At 38.5% G+C, this 27286-nt stretch overlaps 1 protein-coding gene across 2 annotated transcripts in view; it reads right to left on the reverse strand.

Moving 5' to 3' along the window:
- Positions 1 to 963: 963 nt before the first annotated feature.
- ABHD5 (abhydrolase domain containing 5, lysophosphatidic acid acyltransferase) overlaps positions 964 to 27286 on the reverse strand; it is a 29384-nt gene continuing 3061 nt past the window's right edge. Inside the window, exons 1-7 of one of the 2 annotated variants that reach the window (XM_069860147.1) lie at positions 13700 to 13717; positions 13497 to 13582; positions 12829 to 13201; positions 9738 to 9892; positions 6265 to 6376; positions 5538 to 5724; positions 964 to 3257 (exon numbers count right to left, since the gene is read on the reverse strand). In XM_069860147.1, the coding sequence (XP_069716248.1) occupies positions 3168 to 3257; positions 5538 to 5724; positions 6265 to 6376; positions 9738 to 9892; positions 12829 to 13201; positions 13497 to 13582; positions 13700 to 13701 (1005 nt within the window). In that variant the 5' untranslated portion in view covers positions 13702 to 13717 and the 3' untranslated portion in view covers positions 964 to 3167. Of the gene's footprint in view, positions 3258 to 5537; positions 5725 to 6264; positions 6377 to 9737; positions 9893 to 12828; positions 13202 to 13496; positions 13583 to 13699; positions 13718 to 27286 lie in introns of those variants that run through there. The other variant, XM_069860146.1, reaches the window with a different exon arrangement.

The raw sequence follows: 27286 nt of genomic DNA on the forward strand, positions 1-27286 counted from the left end.
CCACAGACCACAAAGAGCATTTCAGAGACTGTCATGTTAATTTGGTACAAATAACTGTAGCTACCTTAAAAAGATAAGGTTTTAAAAGTAATGCCAGCATTAGTTTAAGATGAGTGAAATCGGATGAGCATATTTTTCCTCTTTGGACCTATTTTTCCAGGCTTGATGCCTACGAATTCGCATTCTCAATTTCCATTTCACAATCAGATACAAATAGAACTTGCTTCTGATGGTTGTGAATGTTTTATTATAGAATCTTATCAATAAATTACTTCTCTGAAAATCAGTTTTTTCGAACCAAAATCTAATCTGGCAGGGTTCAATAAGTAACGAGACGAATTCAACCATGCAAACAAAATATTACTAAGTTACTTTAATAAAATTTTATCACAACAACCTCAGGAAGAAGAGCGTGTCCTGGAGACTTAGAGAGTTAATCTTGGATTTTTATTAATATTTTGGATTCTTTTTGTTATGCCCTAGTCTCTGCTACACAGCTGTCTTCATTTTGATGCTACAACAGCATAGATCTTTGGGTGCCTTTTATGCCTGTGATTCTTGTCTTGGTTCACAGTGTTGTAATAAAAAATAGCATCATCAGTGTTCAGTGCTCACTGCAGTAAATTTAAACAACTGGTCAACACATTTTCTGGAGAAACTGAGCTTATTCCTAGACAGTAATTGCTCACAAAAGGCTTAGCTCCTAAGTCTTTTTGGCATGTGCCATTCATTTTCTGTTCAGCACCTATTATGCTGTTTATTAAAGGAACTTTATTGGGTTATGTTGCACACTACAGGATATTCAGAATTCCATCGTGACCTTCACAGCAGTATCTAATACTGCCTGCAAGATAACCAACAAATATTTTCTTTCTATATACAATCAGCATTCTGAGCCTGCAGCTACTTATTGACAAATGCTTACCCGTTTCAATTAAATACAAGAAAACCTAAGGACATTGAGACATTTGAAAATAAGCATTACTATATTTTTAATGTGTCTTGCACGGTTAGTTCAACTTATTAATTACTTTTGATTTCCAGGACTTAATCACACACAATTCTTACAAAAGTAACATCATGTCTCAACATAAATCGAACATAACATTTCAGATTTTTTTTTGTGCACTTAAGCAATAAATCTTATCAGTACAGCAAGCTGAAAAAGCAAGGGATATTTAAAACAGTATTCACATTCAGTGTGCAATTTTTATCCCTACTTCCATCTTTTGATGTGGAATTTAGAATTCCCATCAGTAAGTGCTATCTGAAAATACCAATAGGCTGTTTGAACTTTTCTTATTAGGAGAAGATTCAGAATATACATTTGCATTAGGTTTTTACACACAATTAAACCAGCTGTTTAAGCTGATAAACACAAATTTGACTCAGAAAGTGGTGAAAAAATACCTACTGAAGGCATCAGCCTGATAATGTATAGTTTATATTCAAAAATAAAAGTGGCATTCTGATTTTCCATTTCAAACTCAAGATTTTAGCAAATAACCCAAAACTTTGTTTAAAAATTCTGGCATCTTCAATAGTTAATTTTAATTAAAATCTTTAGCTTCTTAGATATTAAGCACTACCAGCCAAGGCAGTCACAATGACTGATGCTTACATAGCAACGTATAGATAAAATATCTCTTTCAGAAAAAGACATATTAAGTTTGGCTGGGAACACAGTCAAGACTGTTTCCTGAAGATTTTGGGTACCTCTTCCTTCCACATCATAAATATGTACAACAATTTCTTAATTTGTGTAAAAATGCAGAGAATCCCACTCAAGCTTTAAGATGATGCTCCCATTAATTCAAATTCTCTACATATAAAAGTATCGAGAATTCTTCAGTAGTCAATTTAATACTCAAAAGTAGATCAACAGTTTTATGTAAACTTGTTAAAAAACAAATCACCATATAATTTGGCTTTAAAGTGACAAAGTATTTTTCTTAATATAATTTACTAACATCAAACTACAATTTCAAAAAGATGCAGAGACAGGATTATCTCTGATATAGAAACACTCAATTACAATATATAATTATATAACGAATCTCCAAAACATGTCATTAAAATTCGTTACAGTGGTCTTGTTCATTCCAGTAACAACCCTTACTATAAGGAGGCTGCATGTTACCTAAAATACACTAACCTGCTGTAGTTCCCAATTACAGAACTTCAGTATTCTTCCCCTGCCTCTTCTCTGCCCCAAATTCACTGAAAAGTCGATTAGGTTTTCTATCTAAAAGGGGAACTATGTTCAGTATCCAGATGGCCATTCCCTAGCCCTAATAAAATCTTGTCAACTTACCTATGATTGTTAGGTTTAGGCTAGTAACAAATCCTGTAGTTAAGTGTTAAAAATAGATGGAGTAACTAACAAGCCATCTTCTATACGTTAAATCACTGAAATCTAGATAACAAAATCCTCCTGGAAGCATGAGTGCTGGTGACATCATTGACTCTTACAGAGCCTTTCGTAAAAGTTGCACAAATGGAAAAAGACGCCTTGAGAAATGGAAATAAAATCCAACAGAAGAAAGATTTCCTACTATTGCACCCCAATTCCTTACAACTAACACATATCTCTGTGACAGACACTACTCATCATTTTGGCCATGTCTCTCTCAAAATCAGCTTTATAAGCTGTTATCACTCCAATTAAAAAAAAAATCCTCTTAAAATATTCTATATGGAGTTGTGTTTTCTGAAAATAAAATACATAATTTCATATTCTTGCTATGAAACATCAACTAAAAATGCAAATGTTTATAAAGAAATCAAATTGCATTTTAGACATTGTATCTGTATCGATGCAGCTCTTTGTGCTAATGGAGAATTCAGCATTTTTAGAGTTCCACATGTGCAAAATTCAATTAAACTTTGATGAAAATTCCAGTTTTAAAAAGTTATATGTAATTTCATATATGACAGGCCAATGATGTAAAGACCAATTTCAATCAAAGCTGTACAAAGTTTGCTTCGGATCTCCCTATCCCGCCCCAGAGAAGGCACTTAGTGGTTTAAGTGTGCAAATGGCTTCTTAGAAGAAACAGTGTGCAAATAGAGCCTGCTCTGTTAGCTCTGCATTATTTTGTGATTTCCTAGAGCGTATTGCTATCAAATGCTATCTGTGGTACGACTTTGTAAGGGACAGAAGAGACTCAGTCCACAGAATCACAGATATCTTTCACTTTCTGGTTGAAGTCTTCAGGTTGATCAGCGTACACATAATGACCCGCACCAAGGATAGCCTGGAGAATAAAGGTGAAGAAACAGGTCAAAATTACAACCATGTAATAACAAATAAATAAACACTGTGATGTGTGAAGAACCTGACTTTTACCCGTTGCTTACTTGATAAGTTCTAGTTACGATATCTTTCTTTGCAAGTAAAAACTTATCTCTTGCACACAACCTGTGTTAACGTGGGCAGCACGGCTGCAGCCAGAAGGTGGTATCATACAGCCTAAAAAGGGCTGTCAACAAAAAGAAAAAGGAAAGCCTGTTTCACCCCTTGAAGGAACTTTGCTACACAGGAAGAGAGGGTGAAACTACAGCTTATGTAGCTAAACACCTTGTTAAACAAAAAACACTGTTCAAGCAGACACAAGTCCCTGCAAAAACAAACTTAGGAGAACATGCTTTTCATATCAAACTTCTGATTCATCTTCACCCACTTCCTTCTCCACCCAAACAGTTCTGCCAGGTTGCTCTTTAGTTTTGTAAGTGTTTGTTTTAGAGAAAGCATCAAATACTTTGCATTCGCTTATTATAAGACACTAAAGAAGGTGCTACAATAAATGATGAAGAACTCAGAAAACTCCAGTTGCTGGGGATCTCCTAGACGTGTGGAAGCAGATTTCAACCCTCCAAATTAACAACTACTACATTAAGCAGGGACAAGTAAAATCATAATGATGCACTATATGGGGGAAACCTCACATTTGTGACCTAGATTATTTCACAGCAACTATGTAACAGAATTAATGGCTTAAGTAACCACAAACAGGGTGGTTACCCTATTTCTATAATTTATCATTCTCTGTCAAAACTGGTAAGCAAGCCAACGCCATAGTATACAGCAAAGGTATTTGACCTATTTTCTTTCCATTTTATAATCAGTTCAAGTCTAATTTGCATTTAAATCTATTTTCCCTTCCCTCTATTCACTCCCTCTTAAATCTCTAATCAAAGCCTATAAGGCAGTTATTGCGTTAAAACCCACCACAAACTCAACGTAAAAATTAATTAGAAATAAACACACACAATAAAACCCCAGAATCTCTGTGCAATTTATCAAGGATGGCACTGCCAGCCCATGTCTCAGCCTCATGAGAACCCTGTCCTTTTTATGGTTTCTTAAACATCCCTATGGTTTGTACCACCCCAAATTACTTTCTAGAATCTGTATTGAGCTTAACAAAATTTTAACCTGGAATACAATAAAGTTTTCCATAGTCCCTTCTAAAAGCCATTGACCAGACTAGAAAAGTCTGCCTGAATGGTACATGCTCATGCTAGCAATCTATTGTACACTTCTTGATAGTGACTTTTTATTACAGCTTTCTCTCTGGTGAAGCATTAAGTGACACCTTCAGTCTGGATGTCAACATTTATGAAACGTATTTGTGCTCTCTAACACATAAACAGTTTAATAACAACATATTTTCTCTGAGTTCCAGCTCTGATGTCAGCTAGATGAAGTTCACAGAATTTTATTTGAATGACTTGTAGTATACTATCACCATCATATATTGTACACTTCTGTCCAGATAGATCTAGACACCAGTAAGAAAACAGCTGGTGTATTCCAACATTTTATCACCTCGTAGCATTGTAACATATATGCATATTCAACTATCACAGCTGACAGATGTGACAATGCATGAAGAATACTTTCAAATTCTGTTCTTTTAAAAAGAAATGAACAAAAAAATGCAGTATGCCCATTCGCATCAAACTGCAAATACACACATTTTAAATGACAACGCCTAACCTCTCACCGGGAATGTGTCATCTAGGAAGACAACACTAAGTATTTTTTTTAATGATTTAAAGACGATTAAAAGAACCTAAGAGACTGGTTGGTATCTGATGCTTATCAGAAAAACAAAAACATTATGCAGACTGATCAGAACAGTTTGTGAGAGCTTCCTCACTACGTCATATGTGTAAGCAGATATTAGGCACGCTGTGGTTTACAGCACAGACAAAACCCCAGACACATACCAGTGACCATAAAAACTAGTTGTACTAGCACACTGTAGAGCAAAATATTTTGTAATGCTGAAGAATGACCTTGCTTAAAGATCTAATTCAGCTTCTAGTTCTACAGTAAGTCTCCTTCTTATGCCAAGAACTCAATAATCTTTTGTTTGCTTTTCTCTCACTTGTTCTCTCTGTGTTACAGAAAATGGAGGTTATTACCCTGTGTTTTAAGGCAAAGGGCGAGCATTTTCACAGCTTGCATAAAAAATATAGATACAATCTAAACAAATCCACACAAACAAATGCTTTAAAAGCAAACTTACTATTGTCTTCACATACGAACTTGGTCTCAGAGACTGGATAGTGCTGCCAGAATTGCCATCTATACATGAACGTGCTCCATACACCACAGTGATAGGAATGTCTGGATCCATCTGTGGAATCCGTTGCAGCATCGGCCTTTTTGCCCATCCATAGGGAATAGTCATGTTCTTGAATGCTGTTTCACCACTTAAGTAATTCAAAAGAGTAAAATTATATTTCTATTGGATCTCCTGTTTCCCCAAATTGGAGTACCTGTGCCTTTTGGTAACACAGAACGCGATAGTACATGAGGCTGGGATTTTTTGCTGTTAGGAAACAGAAGTTTTCAAGGCTTGCATGTAATTTTCAACAGGAAGAGCCTACACTTTCACAGTACTGAGTGATAACACTTAAAAGAATGAAATGTTTTACTTTTAAAGCTTTTTAAGACATTCTTTTAAAATTAAACGACTGTAATGATCTTTTAAAATGAAAACTAGTGTTTGAACTCTCACAATTAACACATAGATAGTCTAGAAGAAATACAGAATTAGGATAGCTTTTACATTTTTCAGTTTCTGGAATTCAGAAAAAGTGCAATGCTATTTTTTTCCTTCAGTTAATACAATAAGCATTACAATTAAAAAAACCCAGAACATGCACACTGTTGCCATGGCCATTGGAGGGAGTAGCAGGCACTCAGTAAATGAAAGACTTCAAAACACACACTGGAACACTTTTACTTGCCTGGGTGACTGTACATTGCAGTGATAGATATATTCAGCCACAGTGTTATCATCAAACATTGATGAATATTTTCGCTTGAAATCTGGTCTTAAACGCTGAACAAGGCTTAATCCTGTTAAAGCAGAAAACGCTATTAAAGGAGGAATTAGTAGAAACAACTTCATCAGATTGCTTAGTGCCTTCCCTCAGAACCCTCCAAACACGTTCCCTTGAAACTTGTGGCTAAGCTTGGTGACTTCTAAACCAATGCTTTGTTTCACCACTTGTGTGCCTTAGGAATGAAACAAATACTCTAAAGGATTTTACGCTGCACCAGAAAAGGGGCAATTCAATCCCTGCTGAATACATGTGGGGAATGTCTGAGAAGGGCCGCTGTGGCAAAAGAAGAAACATAAAAAAGAGACCAGCAAAAGGGCAAAGCAGAGTATCTTTTTGGTATCAGTTTAGCCTCACATGATACCAACACTTTCTCCTTGCTTTGACAGCACTAGGTGGGCCAAAAGCATTCCACCTTTCAGAACCAGAAGGCACTGTTGAAAGAGATGGGCTGTTATTCTTCATTAGATATAACTCTGTGCTCTCCTTTTACAGAACAGTCACCTTCTGAAGCTAGTTCATCTAACTAGCGTTTAGTTAAAGAACAGAAGTCTATGCTGAAAAACACGTATAGAAAACTTGACAGGTATATCAGACAACTGTATAAAGTAAGAGACTTAACCTAGGAAAGCTATTGTCCCCACACTCTCTGAACAGCTAAAGTAGAGAAGCAGGTCCCTTAAGGTGCTATTTCAGGCTTTCTAAAGCTAAGCTTCTATTGTGAATCACCCCTTTAAGGAAGAAGCCTCTTCTGGTTGGCCAGAATGACCTTTGGGACTACAGCATAACCAAAGGCCACTTTAGGGTAAGAATATTATTCATCCCTGAAGAGACAGGCTCGCAGTTTACTACTTGGGTTTATCAACTGAAAATGCTGTTGTTAATCTATGCAATTATGATGATGTCACTTTTTCCCACCTGCCCCTGCCCAAAGGCTGGTACTATTTATGTGGACCTTGTCACAGTGATCTATGTTTTTCTAACCTTGAGATTAGACTATTGCAACACGCCCTTGGGTATGCTTTAAATGAGTTTGGAAAACTAACATAGTGCAGGAGAAAATAATTCCCTTTAGGAACAGCAATCTAAGTCCTGAAGTAATGAAGATTTTGCAAACATTCTGCAATTTGCTCTACAGTGCATTCAGTTACTGGACTTCTTTTTCTGTCCGTTATTTTTTTTTTTAAGCACAAATGATACAAGTGGCTTGGAATAAGAGTACCAAGAATAAAGAGACTAATTCTGTGTCTTCCCCTGCTAACAGCATAAAGGCCACAGCATCCTTATTTCCAATAGGCAGAAAACAGAAAGTTCCCAAACTTTAGAATTCACTTTCCGTTTTGATAAGAAGCGTTTTGTCTGTGTGTTCAGTCGTAAAACTGTTCTCCTTCACTGGTAATTTACAGGGGAGAATGTAACAAGGAGTTAAGGAAACTTGGAACAAATTTTGGAATGAAATGACAGTTCATTCTCGTAAGGTTTATTGAAGACACTCCCAACTGCCTGGCTGATGTTTTTCCGTGGTGTCGATGGAAATGTTAAAAGAAACAGTAACATTGAAGATGCTGAGTTCCATAAAAAGGGTGTTGATCACAGAGACATGACTGTTCTCCTGAGGAATTTTTAGCTATTCAGCTCTAGGAATGAAATTCACAAATCCAACCTAAGTACTGAAACCCCTGTATTGTGAGTCTCCTTGGTGACTGCCGCAGTTACGTGAAGCAAAGCATGCAAATCAACTGGAAACCACTCAAAGAAAAAGATCTCTCTTGATCTCTTCCAGGTTTAAGTATCTGCCTGCGGGTCTGATTAAATATCCATGCGATACCATCATGACAGTCCAAAGGAGCTGGCTCATGTTTAAGTGCCTAACTCATACCTTTGAACAAGAGTAATTTGCTTTATAGGGAGGACCGGACAGCTACTCCTGCCCAGCAGCTTAGGTGCATGTTAAAGCCTTCATCAGATTGGGTTTGACACCTACTTCACAGCACAGCGTTTAAACTTATCCTTCTCCAAGAACTACACTTCATCTATCAAGAATTGCCCATTAACTTGATGATGGAAAACTTTAACACGTTGAGTGAGAAATGGATGAAAATGTTTCAGGTGCACTGCCCTCTACAACAACCTGTAAGGGAGGCTAAGTTGAAGACACCTTGCCACAACATGGTCCTCTTCTGCAGCAAGGCTTTGACTGCACTTAGTTGCTAAGGGGAACAACTTCAGCTTTGAACTCTTCCACATGGATTTGTTCATGCATATATTTGTTATTGCACAAAAGGCAATAAATCAGTGCTTATCGCTCTATTTGCTTCAGGTGGTTTTGTTAACTGAATTAGCACTAAAAAAAAAAAAAAGTTTGTACAAAATATGCTGCTTGTCTGAAGAGTTAATTTTGTCACACTCCCCAAAACAACCGAACAGATCAGTATATTAAAAATAAATATATTCTATAGAAAAAAGATTTAGGAAACATACATGGTTTAAATGTAAACAAAGCCTAGAAATGTCACTAGTTTATCTTCAGACTGAACACTAAAAACAATGATAAAGTGACACAATTTTACATTGTAAGGGGCCCAAAGGATACCTTTTTCCAAGCCCCTCCAGCAGATAATCCTGTAGTACTGTGTGTAATTGACAGATAACTTCTTTGCCCTCTAGAAGGAATACATATGACGAATCCAAGATTTGATCACACCCTTCTTCCCACTCTCCACATGAACTAAAACCGCAGTATTTTTGGTCATCCCTACCTAGTATTAGGGTATATAGAGTTCCTCTAACATCTCATCAGTGCTGTTGAAGAAATGAAGAAATATGAAGGACAGACTGTCACCATTATGTAGGACACCAATGAGACCCACAAAATTTTCTAGAGTAATAACAAAATGGCTAATGGGAAGAACCCAATTTCAATTTAACTTCTCTAAACTCAGGCTAAAGACAAATGAGTTTATGAGACTCTGCCTTCTAACGTTTACCAAATTTGGTAATCCTGCTTGTCCATCAAACTGCAGTTGGAAGGAAAATCAAATAGAATGTGACTGGAGGCAACAACAAAAAACCCTTTTCACATTCAGGCCTCTTTGTCAGGCTTCCCCACAGATGTCCACACAATCTGACTCACTATAATTGTATCCTACAATAACAGAGTAGTTTGCTATAAACGATCATACTAGGATTTCTAATAGAAAGAACTTGCCCTCTTGTCCCAAAGAGTTCATCTTTCCTCAACCCCTCCCACTTTCTTCTCCAGCTCTTTTCTCTGTGGGTGATATGGGCTTGCAACAAAGCTTATCTTAATGGGGCATCTGCCCCATGTTTATGTTCAACAAAAACAGAAAACATATTTAAGAACAGCTAAAACTCACCAAAGGGTCCTGCTATCCTCAGCCCAGCTAAAGGATTAAATGGACTCAATATAGCTCCTAGTGCTTTGATCCAGATTGGAATTGGTCTTTCATGATCAGCATTGTCAGGCCTCTCTGGAAAACCCCATGGCTCCACTAAGATAAGATGTTTGACCCTGTTGGCAAAAAAGGTTCAGAGGTTTAGAGTACATGAATTTTTCTTTGACCAAGTATGACAAATGTGCTATTTGTGGATTATGCAATGATTTCAGTCATATATATCATAGTGGCTTATTACCTAGTTTCTTATTCATCAATGGTTTTGCTTTCAATTGCCAATTAGAAAGAGATTGAATTGCAACTAATCATACATATGAACACCAGAAACTTGGAAGCTCATGTCACAAAGAAACAGTGTTTGATAGATACCCACTGTCACACACGCTTGACAAAAAGGCCAGTCTTGTTTCTGCTTTTAAAAATACCCTAGTCTATACGCTCAGTCAATATTGTTTGAGGGAGCGGTTTGACAAAGATAACTGCAACTGTTTCACTTAAGTAAACTTGCTAAAAGTCTTTCCTTTCCAAGACATCCCAGATCTCCGTTCTAAGAAGATACACAAAATCTCCGTGAAAAATCATGCTACCAAAGTAAAATTTGAACTGAAAGAAGCAGAGCAAAATTAACAGATGTTTTCTAAATTTACTGATTTTAGGTCACGAAAGAAACATCAGAGACAGTTCATAAAATTATTACTCAAAAGAATCTCAGTAAAGAAAGCGCAATAGGAGCCTCTATCACATGCAACTATCAATCACTTCATTCTGCAGGCCCCCTCAAGCAAAAAATCAATTTCATCTTGGTAGACTGGAATCGCCTGTTTCTGTTTAATCCCATAGTAATACCTACTCTAAATGTCCTACATATCACCAATTTCTGCAAAAGTGACTCTTAACTATAGTTCTGCATATTTAAGGTGATTTTCCATGCAAGTCTCATCATCTTTACTTTCTTCCTCATAACTTCCTTCTCTTTCAAAGATTAGCTATTTAATACAGCAAAGTTCTTAGTGCCTAAAATGATGTCAGAAGTGTTTCCAAAGGCTATTTCTGGACTATAATCAGTTGGGAAACCAAAAATCTGTGCTTGAAATAAGGAGTTGAAAAGGATTAAGCTCACAAAGATGCTTCTTGGCTGTCAGCTCAGCCATGAGCGCATTTGCACACAGAGGCAAACACCAACGGTAAGGGAGGACTGGGTAGCATTTAACTACACAAATGAAGCAGGAGAGATTAGAGGCTAAGAAGCGCAAGCAATGAAGAGCCATTCAGGACAGCCACACATTCTGTGCACAAACTATGGCTTTCAACATAACACAGCAAACACATTAATAAAAATAGAGTAAGTCTTTTTTCACGTTTCCTCTCTTACTACTTTACCAAAATGCCACATCAGAAGGAATCAAGCCTAAAAGATAACTCAGCATAATGGGAAGTTGACCAAGAGTCATTCCAAAAGTAGTAGTCCTGAAGTTGCAGTATTTGAAAATTGTGACCCAACACCACGTGGGAATATTCTAAATAGGAATCTTTTTGGATTCATAATGTCAGCTGTCCCATGAACAACTTCAGTACAATGTAGTAAATTAATGGATCTTCTAAGCTTGGAGAAACAGATTTACTTTCCTAACAATGTGTATCCAGAATCCCTTAAGCCTCTAACGCATTGTTAGATAATCTGGCTGAAAGCTGTGCTATATTTATCACTTGATTCAATACTGTCTTAATGTCCTACCAGCTAATTTGATGGTGTTAGTTTAATTTCAGGGAAACACTAATAAAGTGAGAGCACAAACTAAAACACCTCTAAATTAATTAACCACAACTTAAGCACAGTGAGGCATGAAATCATAAAGTGTCACTCTTGATATAAGTCAGCAGGGGGCAGAAACAATATCCCATCCAACAACGATGGGATAGATGGTGCCATTTCTAGACACTTCAGAAAAAAGGGTAAGGAAATTCTAAGTGATCCGTTCAACCTATAGTTAGCTAGATGTTGCTTTATGCCCCAAAAGATAAGAGGTTTATATCCCTAGAGCAAAGGACTGCATTTCTTCACTGCAATTCTGGATTTAGACAGACGTCTACTTCCACACATCATTGCTAGCTGTTGTCTACTTGGAAAGAAAGAGGTGAAGTGTTCTAGGAAAAAAATTGTGTATGGATTTATTTCAAGATCCCCAAATGTGAGAAAGAAATCTATGTGATACAAATTGATGTGAACATAAAATAATAAGATGTTTTGTGTAATACAGAATCTGCCATACAATGTGGAAAGCTAAACTTCTATTCATAGTTTTTCACAGGAGTCCACTACGTGTATTAAAATAAAAGCAATGTCCTTTTTTTGAGACAGAATGACCTCAGCTGGTGGGAACCTAGCTCTCCAGGGACTATATAACCAGACTATATAAAAAAAAGAGACAAATTATTCTTAAGGGTAAAAACCAGACTAGCTGTTGGCCACGATGTGGTGCAAAATACTCTGATGAAGTACAATTACAAGACTGCTGCAGCCAAGTTGTTTTACGAAGAATATGAAGTGGCATACTGACAATTTAAATCAAGAAGTCACTAAAATAATTTTTACATCATCATGTTGGCACTAGGTCAACTGCTAGCATATAGGCACAAATTACCTAGGGAACTGTATTCAAAAGTTTAAATGCTATCCGTGATAACGGGAAGTCTAGCAGAAACAGGCCTGTTTTCCCTTCACAAACCTATGTTTGATCAGAGATGTTACTAAATATTCACCCATAAATAAGATCTTTGCAATTTTGCCTTAGAATGTGGCAAGGGGGTACTGAACAAAACCAAAGAGCTACAGAAAAATACACAGAAAAGCATGTTTGTCATATCTACTTATTTCTATTCACCTGGCAACAAGCCATACAATTAATGCTTCAGGCTTAAAATTCAGTATCAAGTTTCTTTAAATCAATACCATCATTTACTTAACACTTACCTATACAGAGCCTGATAAAATAAAGTATCTGTTAAAATCACTAGTCAAATACAGAAAACCAATTCCTTCATTTTCACATACCTTGATGGGTATTTTAATGAATAAGCAGCAGCCAGGAATCCACCTAGGTTGTGTCCAAGTAAAATCATTTTTTCTAACCCCACCTCCTTCCTCCATTCTTCTATGGATGCCACAAACTGGTTTTCTGCTTCCCGAGCATCAGTGTCAAAGTGTGGTCTACTGCTACGTCCAAATCCCAAGAGGTCGAAAGCATGAATGGTCCTGTTCTCACAGAGGTCTTCAAAATTGAGAGCCCACAGTCCAACACCTCCTCCAAACCCATGCAGGAGAACAAGTGGAGTTTTATGCGAAAGGTCCGGAGAGAACGTCAGTGTCCATATTTTATTTCCATTAGATATATACACATATCGTTTATTGTATGTGCTTGTAATACCTGAAGAAAAAGTGGGGAAAAAATAATGTTGCTAGACATATCTGATAAAATATGAAGCACATCCTATGGAAACCACTGTTTCCATGTTTTTTTCCTTTGAAAGGAGCTCCCTTTCAAAGCAGAAAGCCTAGAATCAAATATCTAAATAATGGAAAAACAGAAATCTAATTCCAAACTTGTTTACTAAATCTCAGTCTAAAAGCCGTATTTTAAAACTTCTTTGATTATATTCATCACAAATTTATAAAAAGTCTACTTATATATACGAAAAGAATTATTAAAACCCAAGACTTACATTTCAGCATTTTGTCCTCAGCCTCTTTAAGGTGTAGCAGTGATGTGGGACACCAGGCAGGAAGCCAGCTGAATAACCATCCTAACCTACATCACCAAAACGGAATAAGAAATTCTTGAATGAGATGGTAATTTTTTTTCACCATTTAATGCTTTGAAGACATTTCTTTTGCTGCTTTTCATAAAAGAACCCATGTAATTCACATGTCGTGCGGGACAGGAGTGCATAGTGGGAGGGAGTTCGCTTCCTCCTAACTTGTCATGATCAGGGGTGTTCTTCAAACAGCGCGATGTTTCTCCACTGTGTGCTCCTTATCAGAGTGAGCCAATCTATCTTCGTCAGAGCAGGCTGCTTCTGAGAACCAGGAGACACCAGCCCTCAGCTGACCCGACAAACTGGCAGAATATATAATAGAATCACTGGGGTTTCTAGCCTCCTCTCATGTTCCTTTCCTTGGAAGCCTGCCTGCACACATGTTACCCTGCATGAACCTATTTCTAAAAATGCAATAAACCACATGCTTGCAAGCCTAATCTGAATGGATTCATACACTAGATAAAATTTAAAAGTGAAAAATAAGCAGGTTTATTCTAGCAAAGCAAAAACCTAGAGTCTTTGTTACCAACTTAGAAACAAAGTCCCAGAGGAAAACAGAACAGCAGAGACAAACAGCAATTTCAATTTCCGCAACAGAAGCTGCTTTTCCAGCTGCCAGTTACTATCTTGGTAGCACCGGCTTGACCAGAGAGCAGAGGGAATGACTCAGCGAGCAGCACTGCCTCACAGTGCTTCAAAGGACACAGCAATTGGGTGCAGCTCTTCCTGGGTGCTAATTTACCCCTTGTTTTCAAGACAAAATCCCCATCTCACTCGCTTGTGAAGCGGCTCAGACTTTTGGGGTGAAGTGTGTTACTGCAGGACTCCATTCCTCACGGTGATGAGGATAAGGTCATTAAATTCACAATCAACTTGCTTTCTTGAGCATTTTTTTCTTACACTGAACTGATTTCCAGTTAGTTACAGTATTTTTGGGACTGAACACTGCAAGTATTTGTTGTACAACAATAAAGTTAAAAGACTGTGATGTTACTATTATCTTATTTTTCTGTGTACATAATGGATTGATAATAAATTACAGATTGGGCCCCCCAGGTTCTATATCTGAAGGACCATCTCCCCCACTTTTTAAGGGGCTGGGCTACTCCAGCTGCACAGCTACTTAAGTTTATGATACAATACAGAAGGTTTTCTGGCGAAACACAACGCAATCACAAGCAGCACTGTTGAGATTCACAGAAACATATTAAGGGATATCAAGAAAAAAACCAAAACCAAACACAAACCATTCCTGATCAAAATGGATTAACCACCCAGTCACCCATTCTCATTGCTATTCAGTATTATCTACCCCTCTGAGAAACACACCGAGGTCTGGCTGTGCTGTAAATCACCTTCCCAAACCACCAGATCCTGGGAATCGCTACAATGGTGCATTGAGGGACTGGGAAGGGATAGTTGTAGGTCCTTCCAGGCCATGTCCTCATGCAATCTAGGAAATGAAGGAACTCAACATTTTACAGGAACAGGCATCCAGGTGTTTTACTTCCATATTAATCTACTTATTTACTTAAAAGTAAGACTTTTAAGAGGTTAAAGCTGGCCCCAGCCAAAAGCAATTTAACCAGGAAATAACTGTGAAATCTAAGTTTAGCAATAACACAAATTGTGTCCAATGTTATGAATTACTCGGGTAAATCATTAAACCATAGCTATGTCACCACCATTCTCAGCCAAACTTTCTGCTAGTTATATGCTCAACTAGGCATTTTCATTCATAACTCTCAGGTCAGAAGTGCAAAATCCAGTCGTTATTTCCACCAAGCCAAAACTACATGAATCATCGAATGGTTTGGGTCGGAAGGGACCTTAAAGATCATGTAGTTACAACCCCCATATGAGAAGTTTCTTGGCAAAACCACTGATTTAGCGAAGAAGCTTATTTATTTTTTTCTTTTTTTAACAGAAACATATAGCTGCAACATGTCATCATGAAGACAGTGAGGAAATGTGACCACAATGAAAAAAAAAAAAGAAATCTACAGTTCAAAGTCACAGAATTTCATTTCCCAGCCTTAGGGAGACACCTGGATACTCGGGAAAAATATTTACAAAATTGTATCACCATGGGAAAGCTGTAGCACATATGTCTACTCTTTCTTTTGTCAGTTATCAGTACTGTGTATAAATACTGAGATTGTCATTCAGAAGAGACATCACATATACATAGTTAAACAATACAGCCAGCAAGCTGAAACACTTAAAATAAAAAACATATTTGCAATTCATTGTGTACTTGCTGAACTAAAACAGCAAGCAAAGAAGGCTCCCTTTAAAAAAAAAAAAAAAGTGCTTACTTTCTAGAAAAGTTATATTTAGTTATCTATATTCAAGATTTAATCCTTCGGTTTTCCCTATCGCCTTCCAAAAAATTATTTACCATATTGCTAGGCGTTTTCCATATGCAGAGAACAATAACCTATTTAATCTATTTGAATTCTTCCTCCGATAGCTTTGGAAGACTAGCATGTGGCTGTGTCATTTCTTCTGCCCATCTGTTTTGAATGTGTCTTCTAAATGAAAACAAGAAGGTCAACTGCTTACATGGCCAAGTATTTTTATTTCTGTGATATAAAGTTGAAAGAGCTATGCAATGTCAAAAAAGAAACAACAGACGTTTCAAGATTCTGTGCTCACCAGCAATGGAGATCACATAGAAAACTAAAGAATTCAGCAATAGTTTCACATTGTAAGAGAGCTTCCCACATCTAGAATCATAGAATCACCAGTTGGAAAAGACCTCTGAAATTATTGAGTCCAACCATAGTTATGTGCCACTAAACTATATCCTTATGTACCACATCTACTCGTCTTTTAAATACCTCTAGGCATGGTGACTCAACCACCTCCCTGGTGTGAGAAACATTTATTCACTGGTAAAATATTGAAAAGGACAAAGTCTTCAAAGCAAAGGCAATAATGTTTTTATTTTACCATTCAGTGCTGAATTGGATGCCCTTTTAAAAAAGGCATAACATCTTACAAAAGCAGTGGGTATATATACTAGTTTTAGACAAAGAACATATAAATCTTCACAAAATAAATGCTCGTTATTTATTTGGGTTATCTGACCACGTCCAGAGACTCCCTTCAGGCTATCTCCTACAACAGCTGCATCTTACAAGGCAGATTTATATGATGAGATAATTAAACATACAAGCCGCAGCAAAACTTATCAATTAATTCTCACATTGGGCAGCCAGTGCCAGTGCTCAATGAACCTTTCAGTGAAAAATTTTTTCTTAATTTTGAATCTGAACCTCCCCTAGCACAGCTTGAGGCCATTCACTCTTGTCCCATCGCCTGCCACTTGGGAGAAGAGACCAACACACACTTCTCTGCAACCTCCTTTCAGGTAGTTGTAGAGAGCAATGAGGTCTCCCTTCAGCCTCCTTCTCCAGGCTAAACACCCCCAGCTCCCTCAGTCGCTCCTCGTAAGACTTGTTCTCCTGCCCCTTCACCAGCTTTGTTGCTCTTCTTTGGACTCGCTCAAGAGCCTCAACATCCTTCTTGTGGTGAGGGGCCCAGAACTAACACAGGATTCGAGGAACGGTCTCACCAGTGCCGAGTACAGAGGGAGAATAACCTCCCTGGACCTGCTGGTCACGCTGTTTCTGATACAAGCCAAGATGCCATTGGCCTTCCCGGCCACCTGGGCACACTGCTGGCTCATGTTCAGTCGCTGTCAACCAACACACCCCTCTCCTCCAGGCAGCTTTCCAGTCACTTTTCCCCTAGCCTGTAGCTGCATAGGGTGGTTGTGCCCCAAGTGCAGGACCCGGCATTTGGCCTTGTTAAACCTCATGCCATTGGTCTCAGCCCAGTGGTCCAGCCTGTTCAGATCCCTTTGCAGAGCCTCCCTACCCTCCAGCAGATCAACACTTCCACGCAGCTTAGTGCCATCTCTGAACTTGTCAAGGGTACATTCAATTCCTTCATCCAGGTCATAAGAGGCAGACCCCCACTCTGCTCTCATCACCCACCACTTCCCAGACAGTTTCCATCTTTCTTTTTACAGCAAGAAAACTCAACAGTGGAATCTTGTATTTTGGGGCATTTAGAAATCTATTCAGCTTAGCTACTTGCTGTATCAAAAAGCGTGAAAAAATCAGGCAACTGATAGCCCAAATTTCTATCATTTTTATACTGATTATATATATGTGCATGTTACAGGTTAAATTACCAAGGCAACTAACTAGTGGAATTTAACCTGTATATTTGTTTGGGACCATGCAGTAATATAAACTGGCATGCACACCCATTACGAATAAACAATAAACTACTGGGACAGAGCATGCCATAAGATCTTAAAATCATTAAGGCTGGAAAAGACGTCTAAGATAGTCCAGTCCAACCATCAGCCCAGCACCTAATTGAGGTCAGTTACACAGCCACTTGAAAAAGTTTGGAGTACTAGAGGCTGGTAAAATCAGAGGCCAGTGGGTGGTGGGCTGCTGACCTGATGGGCATTCAAAGAAGTCTCTCTCTCTGCCAACAGACCTCCATGCTTCTTATAACATGCCTGGGGCAGGAGATCAAAAGGTAAAGGTAAAAGTAAAGGGACACCCAGAGACACCCAAACAGAATCAAATAGAGGCAGAGGCATAGTGAACCTGACCCACCCATCCACCTCCACTAATTAGGCCAAATTGAATGAAAAACCTGGCAAATAGGTACCTCAAGACTCCACTGTTCTACCAGCCTGATTAATCCTATTTAGCTCGGTGAGAATTGATTACATGCAAGACAACTAATGGATCAGTGGCCAGTTACAAACTTGATATACTCCACAATAAGCTCTTGAAAACATCATTTGTAACGCTGAAGCATGCTCAAACAGCTAAATTTCTGGCTTGTAATGAGGATTTAAAGAATGAAGCTCTACTATAAAAAGATGCTTAATGGATGTTCAGCAAAAGTTGCTTATACCTCTATCTAGAAGACATAAATGTACAGACACGAAACTCATTCTCTCACTTTTCAAATTTAAAACTTACTTACATTAGAGTTATGTGAATGCATGTCTTACAAGATGTATGTATTAAGCTCAAGATAATTCAACTGAGGTTATTTTCCCATGTACACCACCATTCTGGAGCTAGTTGTAATGACCTCTGCAAAGCCTGCGTAGCCAAAAAGCAGAATAAAAACTTGTAAGCAACAGATTTCCACTAAATCACAGTAAATTAAGCAAAAGAAACACTCAAGGATGACACAAACAGGACTCCGCGTCAAAATGTTAGAGAAAGATAGCAGTTTTACATCTGCCTAACTTATGTCCAAGACAGAGTTAAGTTACAATAAACTTTTCCTTCCAGATTTCATTAATTTAATGGCCTGCAACACCAGAATACTGAGTGCTGTTTACATGACTGATGCAAGGCTTTCTTTACAAAAGAAGGCTACTATTTAAGTAAAGAAAAATATTTTTCTTTTCAGCATTCACAATATCCAAGTTCCATCTTGGTCTCTATTTAGTTCCAAGAGAATTTCTCTGGAATGTAGCTTGTTTAACAAATCACTGGTGAAAAAAATACTTTGGAAAAAAACACAATAAACCTATTTCAAACTAGTGTGTGAAAGAACAAGAAAATATGTTTCTAAAACTCCAGTAAACTGAAAAGTAAACTTGAGGAGATACCCAAGTTGCAAGTATTTTCAACTCAGGAAAGTTTTAAAATTATTATATGCTGGAACTGCATATCTCTGAATCAAATCTGATAACATTTTTCTGTTTGGTAACACAACATTAGATGACTAACAGTGATAAGAAATGTAAAATGCCTAAGGTACTGCCTCTGGAATTAGATGTCACTTAATCATTGTGGATTCAATTTTATGAATATGTTCTACGTTTCCTGTGTGGTTTCAGAGAAGCCAGCAGTCTCTAGCATTTCAACAACAGTAATCGTTCAAAATCCAGGAAAATGCAACCGTCAAGCATGGTATGAGTTTAAATCAGAAATCTTGATATCAGAGGGAAAGCTGAGGTGGAAACAGTTTTAATGTAAATAAGTAAATAAAACAAATTCTTATAGACCAAGATAAATTCTCCTTCTGTTCAAAGAATAGAAGACTATAATGGTGAGATTTTATTAATTATTGAATGAAGTAAAAAACTATAAAGCAAAACATATTTAACTGAAAATGCCAGAATGCATTACTGATTAGCATGAAAGAGAACTCAAATTTCCTAATTAAATTTAGAATGTTTAGGGAATTAAAAAAATATCTCTATCATACGAAAGCAACATGCTCTGCATAAAACTGAGAACAAGAGGCAGCAAATAAATACATATTAGACTTAAAACCCTTGACAGAGTAATTGACTGCAGTTAATATTCAGTGTTAGTCTCAAGTCAAGAAGAGTCAATTTTTAAAACGAGAAAGATAAAGCACACAGAGAAGTCTGGGTGTTAGTCCCACTCTGAGGAGCACCCCACTTCTGCGTTTTCACCCCTGCTGGTGTCACCATGTGGGAAACTGGGGGATGTAATGCCCAAATCTCATGCCACCCTCACTGCCAGCAGATCGGATCAGAGCTACTCCCTCCACCTTGTTAATTCAATTGTTCTCTGGCTGCTCTCTCTATCAGATTTGTGAAATGGTTTAGCTTTAAAAGAAACTATGCCTTAAACCAGAAAACTATGGAGACCCGGCTACAGAGAAGCCAAACAGCTGGACCAGCAGACGTACAGGTTAACAAGGTGAACCAGTGAGGCAAGGTGGACGGCGAGCTTTGAAGTCAGAGCTGCCACTTTCGGACAGTAACATATAATCATGACCTCAGTCAGCCTGGATTTAACTGAGTAAGGACGTCTTGGGAACAAGGCTTAGGATATGGTTTCATGAGAACTTTAAGAGCATTAAAAAATTTTAGGAGTCCTTGTTGTTCCTCATTCCTGTTCCTGAAGTGCAGCATGTTCTTTAGCACTTAAGTCTTCTGAGAATAATGAATACAGTCAGAAGCATTCAAGCATACACAATCCAGGTACAGTAACTGTTACTACAAAGGCAGTATATCCAGGGGCTGAGCTTCTGCATGGACAGTAGAAGTCATATGGAGTAAACACAACTAGAATTTGAATGTGATGTTCCTAGGACAAAGATTAGGCTCTGGCAGTTGCAGACAAACATCAGAGGAAGAAAAATATTCCATGTTCCACTTCATAATCATTGCACAAAAAGATCAAAGATGTTATCATCCTCAAGGAAAGACCTTGAGGAACATACTAGAGAGACAAGACACAGAAGCAGTAATTAGGAATGCGTTATGGGAACAAAAGACCTCAATTCTTTAACAAATGTCTGGTTACCATTTTCATGCAGTGACAAGAGTGTATGAAACTGATGTGAATAGGTTAAAAAGGAAACAATATTTTTCCCTCAGATGACATTCTAACCCTGCCTATAAAGTTCTGTTTAGATGAGCTTGGAGCCAAGATGTTCCATGCAATTAGATGTTGTGAAACTCTTGGATGTTTCATTAACATTAAAATAGAATGTTTTGAAAAACTCTGCAAAATATTTCTAGGAAATGCAATGTTCATCAGTGCCATTTCAACAAAAAGCCCATGATAATATTGCTACATTAGGTCAGAGGTAAAACCAATGCATTCCTTATACTGCATCTTGGAACTCTGTATTCAGAACATTCAACATCAGAATTAATGAAAAAATTGAGAAGCAAATTTAATTACTGTCTCTATAGATACTACTATCACTTATAAAAATTAACCTGAGAATGCAAATAATGAATGTGAATCCACAACCAATGAGCATTTTCTGGGTATTTTAGTGATATTCAAGTCCAGTTTAATTAATTTACAAACTATATTTGTTAGTTAAATTCACCTGAGCATTCAGGCAGTGCAGAGAACCTACAGTTTTCCTCCCTCCTATGCCGAACCTCAGCCATACGCATGCCTTGCTGTATGCCTTGCATCATTGTGGCTCCCTCCTCATTGCATTCTCTGCCTGCCAGTACAGCCTTCCTTTTTTTCTTTATCCATATGTATCCTTTCTATATGTTTATTGTCATTTCTTCCATCCCCTTTCTAGTGATATCCAAAGGTATTAATTTCAGGGCATGTGCTTTTTCAGTATAAGAATGACATTTACCCATGGACTGCCATCAAAGCCTGCAACCTGCAATGTTCATACTGCTTAAAAGTAGTTCTGGAATCAGAAAATGGTTAGGGTTGGAAGGGACCTTCAAAGATCATCCAGTTTCAACCCCCTTGCCATGGGCAGGGTCACCTTCCACTGGATCACGTTGCTCAAAGCCTCATCCAACCTGGCCTTGAACACCTCCAGGAATGGGACAGCCACAGCTTCTCTGGGCAGCCTGTTCCAGTGCCTCATCACCCTCACAGTAAAAAATTTCTTCTGAATATCTTATCTAAATCTTTCCTCTTTCAGCTTAAAACTACTACTGCTCATTCCACCATTGCACTCTCTGACAAAGAGACCCTCCCCAGCTTCCCTATAGGCAGCCTTTAAGTACTGGAAGGCTGCTATAAGGTCTCCCTGGAGCCTTCTCTTCTCTAGCTTAAACAAGCCCAACTCTCTCAGCCGGTCCTCATAGGAGAGATGTTCCAGCCCTCTGATCACGTTCTTTGCCCTCCTCTGGACTCAAACAGATCCACATCCTTCCTCTGCTGATGACTCCAGAACAGAATGCAGTACTCCAGGTGAGGTCTCAGGAAAGCTGAGCAGAGGGGGAGAATCACCTCCCTCCATCTGCTGGCTGCACTTCTTTTGATGCAGCCCAGGGTACGGTTTGCTTTCTGGGTTGCATAAGCACACTGCTGGGTCATGTTGAGTTTCTCATCCATCAGCACACCCAAGTCCTTCTCTTCAGGGCTTCTCTCAATCCATTCTCCACCCAGCCTGTATTTGTGCTTGGGACTGTCCCGATCCAGGTTAGCATCCAGCACAAGAAACCATGAAGCATGTGTGCAGTAATGAAGAAATCATACACATGGCCATACAGCTATTACTGATTCCTATTACTGTTCACTGCTATATAGGTTTCAAATCTACAAACAAGGGCAGTGTCCTACTGTCCTTCGAAACATCACAATCCCTTCTAGGCAGTCAGGTTAAAATCAGTCACAAATATACTACAGAGCAAAGAATTAATTAATTCTACTTTCACAAACACCATCCCTCCCTAACTTAAAACACACACTAACATACAGGCATTTCCCCTTAAAATCTTTACAGCCCACCAACAGCTAACAGCAACCAGCTAACCAAGCCCTTGGTATTTCCCTCCATCTCTACTAAGAACTTACTATTATATATCTTGATTTAAAAGCTAAACTCAAACACAATCTACAGAAAAATCTGTATTAGCAACTACAGACAGGTAGATGGAATACAGAGACAAAGATGTGGATGCAGAGGAGAGGAGAGGAGAGGAAAGGGGCGAGCTGCACTGTCCCACCAAAACTACTCAGCCTTGTGACAGAGACGACGTGTGTAACACGCAGGTTACGTACCACTGAGGACCTGCAACCCTCTTCCTTCTCTAGAGCAAACTCACATCTGATAGAACTTGGCATTGTCACAGCCGTTACGCATTTTTTACAAAAAAGCACATTGCATATTCCATTAAGAATTTGTGAGGAAAAGCAAAATTAAATTAAAATTTCCTCTTGGTACCCTTCAGACGTTACAGAACTTCCCACTACTTTCATTTTATTCATCCACCTACTAATGTACTCCTGCTGCCCTTTATATAGTGTATAACCTCAACCTTGCGTAAACCTTATTTGTCAGCCTTTTCATACCTACCATGACAGAAACCTGCATTTCAGACTGTTCCCGAGTTCTGTCAAACAGGATGACAAAATACACACATAACAGGCACTTCTCATAAATCTGCACCACTGCCCACCCATACTCCACCTCATTTATCTTTTGTTTTTAACTCCATAGTGTATTATGCAGAATTTAGATCACAACTTAAACAGGAGATGGATGTTTCCATTTTTCCATAAGGAGCCGTGTAAGAACACAGTCAAAAGACTATTTGAAGCATGTGGTTATTTCCCTCAGCCCCAAACACGCCATACACAAACCCCACTCCTGCTCGAACGTGAATACACACTGGAGATGGGTTGTTTCACAGCAGATAATTAGAACAACTTCTTCATTTTGTTCCTTTATCGCAGTTACTAACAGTTACTTATGTCAAACTTCAAGAACCAGTATTCAACATTTTGGGTTACCTAGCCTCACTTCCACTTCTTGAAAACCTAAGAAGTGCATAACCCTTTTAATAACAGACTGTTTTGTGTACAGGCCTACACGATAAATGCTTTAGATGTCAAGGAAGCACAAGCAGTCTTAAAAATAGGTAAGAAGTTACATGAGTCTAAAAAGCCATTGCACCATATATCCCCTTCTGGAAAGGTACAACACAACTAATAAGACTTTAGTGTCAGTCTGACACTTACTAAATGTAATCAAGGAAAAAAACAACCTGCAATACCCTGCTAGCACTACCCCATCCCATTTGGTTTTTTTTCCTCATTACAATACCCTCCTCTTCCTAACCTCAGTATGAGTGAACTTTCTCGATGGTAACAGGCACTCTTGCACCCTTTGTTACAGAATACAATTTTCCACACCTGTATTTTCCCCTCTTTTCTGTAGTCTCCTATGATCTGAGTTTTCTATTATAACTCACTCAGAGCACCTTCCTCCTCTGCCATTCCTCACCATGTTTTCTTGGTGTCGCTTAAAATCGTCCTCTTCTACCCTCTTAACCTTATTCCAGACTGACCTCATTCCCTTACACAGCTTCACTGACTCACAAATCTCTCTTTTCCACTGACCTCTCTCCTGCTGTTCAGCTTCTCATCTGGATCTTTCAGAGCAGACACTTTCAAATGCAGACACTCCCTTTTCCTCCCATTTCCTCTTCTCTCTGGCTGTCAATAAAAATCATGTACAAAATCCTATTCTGAAAGAATATCAGAGCTGCAAGTAAATACTCAAAAGCTATGAAACATGAGAATTGAAGTTTCCTCAACAACCAATCTTAAATACCCACTATAACCAGAGGGAAAAGAAAAGATGTTTTAATAACTTACCATCTGGGAAAGTTGTTCAGATCCTCCCGTAAAAGCTAGAAAAGTCAGAGCTCCTCCTGGTACAGACATTCTCCCTTTCAGAGAGGTAGGTCTCAAATTAGCCTAGCAGGCTCTAAAAATGCTTAACATACTCAGATGCATACAGTACTGGCTAAAGCTTGCCTTCTCCAGTGACCCATAGTCACCAACGCTACTCCAACAACGCAGCTAGTTGCTCCTTTGGAGTTATGACTGCACTCTAATTTCCACTGGGGCTACAACCCCCTTCACTCACAGATACCCTAATCCTACTTTAACAGCTTTTGTAGTGGAGTCTTTGCTTGACACTCGGAAGGTTCCACTTGACCGACACAATTAGTAGCAGACTTTTTAATGCTGCCTCTTTAACTTGCCTTACCCCCCACCCCAGTAACATCCTAAATGTAAATTTAAAGCTACTACGTAATTGCTATCTTCCTCTCTCTGCCTCTCCTATGTTTGTTTAAAGACTTCAGCCAGATGGCTGATAAATCTATTCAGATTTTCTTCTTAATGGGGAATTTCTGTCATAGCAGATGACTTAGCAAGGTAATCACTGGAGAAGGGGCATCTTCTATGGGAAGTGGTGGAAACCTTCATGCCAGACAGTGGAAGTCTGGTGACTGTATCTGTAAAAATATGTCCATCTACTACGCACACAGAGCATGATGCACACATAGCATGAGATCATCTGCACGTCCAGCGGTGGCAGCGGAAACCACACACTTGGATGCTCCTTCACCAAAGGTGGCAACCAGCTTTTCCACAGGCCACTGGAAAGGAACAACTGAGAAGATGCTCAAACAAAGGGGGAGATCTTCCACAGCTCACTGGAGCATGTTGGTGTGGCCTTACTTCCTATAGTCTAACATAAGAACAAGTTTCAGAAAGAGTGGAGGATAAAACCTCTCAGTCTATGTGTGTCCAGTCTGTGCCAATTCAAACTCTGTGCAGTCTACTTTAAGAACCATAAAGAACTAAAAAGAACTAAAACCAAAACTTACAAACATATACATTTAATTTAAAATTCAGCAAATGAGATGAGCTAATTTTACCTGGTTTGGTTTTGAATTGTGAAAGAAAGTCCAGGGGCCTCACTGCCACCTCACAAACAGATCCTGACCGAGGCTGCAGTTCTTTGGTGACTCCTTGTCAGCAACTCTGGCATCTGCTTTCCTGCTAAGCTGAGGGAGCTTGAAAAGTGGTAGGTATATGTATAAAGCTAAAAATACCCTTCACATAGCTAAGTACCTCATGTATAACCATGGAGAACCAGTGTGAAACAAGTGAAGCAAATGAAAAAAATTAACAAATAGAATACTCCTTCTCTGAATCTCTATCCTAAGCCTGAGTCAAAGAATACACATAAGCAAAGGAACCCAAAGGGCAGTCAAAAACAGGTGAAAAGAGCTGAACAGTTCATCAACTTCTATATACTCACTGCATTTTTTTTTAACCTTGTTGCATAATGTTTGCCTACAGTTGCCAGCCAGGAAAAGCTGAACATTACTGTTCTATCTCTCACAGTATTTAATCAAGCCTCTCCTGGGAGCATTTAGATGAGATTCCTCCTTGTTCAGGGACAGGGCCACAACCACACTGCCACGGCCATCTTTTTTCTGCCACTGAAACATGAAGATAGCCCCCATTATATTTTGCCATCTTTCCCTCTCTCCCTACGTTGGAGGAGAAGAGATATCTTCCTCATAATCACACCCTCCCTTCACAAATTCATACAAGGGCAGGAAAACTGAAACAATTCTATAAATGCCCGAACCCCTGGTCACGTGTATACTTCCAGATGAGCACATAAACATAATGCAAAAGGCAGTGAACACCAAATCTATGACAGACAACACTACCAGTGGAAAAGACAAACTAAGAAAAGAGGAAGGAAATGTCCCTTAACCCTTTCTTACATAGGCTTAAACACACTGCATTTATGTCTTACTTTCTCTTTAAAACTGGAAGTTGTAGGTCTGTCACCTGTGTTAAGGGAAAGGCCTTATAAATAGTCTCCTTTTGCAAAGAAATGGAAGCAGGACCCTGCTTTCAGCAGCCTACTCACTCGGATTGCTATAAAACCCAGATGAGGAAACGAGTAAAAAAAATCAAGCAGACAGGCTCTATTAAAGCCTAATGAACTATTCTTCTTTTATTAATCAGTTCACTTCAGAATTATAAAAAATTCTGTAACACAAACACACAAGCCTGAAGGAGAAAACAAAAATAATTGTGATTACTAGTGTTGCAGTACATGTTTTCACCTGTTACTCCAAGCCATTTTTTTTGTGAGACTTACAAACAATTTGCTGCAGCCTCATAAACACAGATCCCTTAGAATTTGTTTTAAATAACGAGAGTCCACTTATCTCAGAATGGGGGAAAACCAGCATTCTGGTTTGTGGGTTTTTTTCCCCCATCCATACGCACATACTTTAAGTAGCTGCTGTTATTAGTTGTTTTAAAAGTTATAAGCAGTCCTGCTGAATCCACAGTGAGTATAAGTTAATTGAATGCTGGCAAAAGGCTTATGCTAGGCTGTCTGCC

The sequence above is a fragment of the Phaenicophaeus curvirostris genome, chromosome 6, assembly GCF_032191515.1.
Source record: "Phaenicophaeus curvirostris isolate KB17595 chromosome 6, BPBGC_Pcur_1.0, whole genome shotgun sequence".
NCBI classification, from domain to species: domain Eukaryota; kingdom Metazoa; phylum Chordata; class Aves; order Cuculiformes; family Cuculidae; genus Phaenicophaeus; species Phaenicophaeus curvirostris.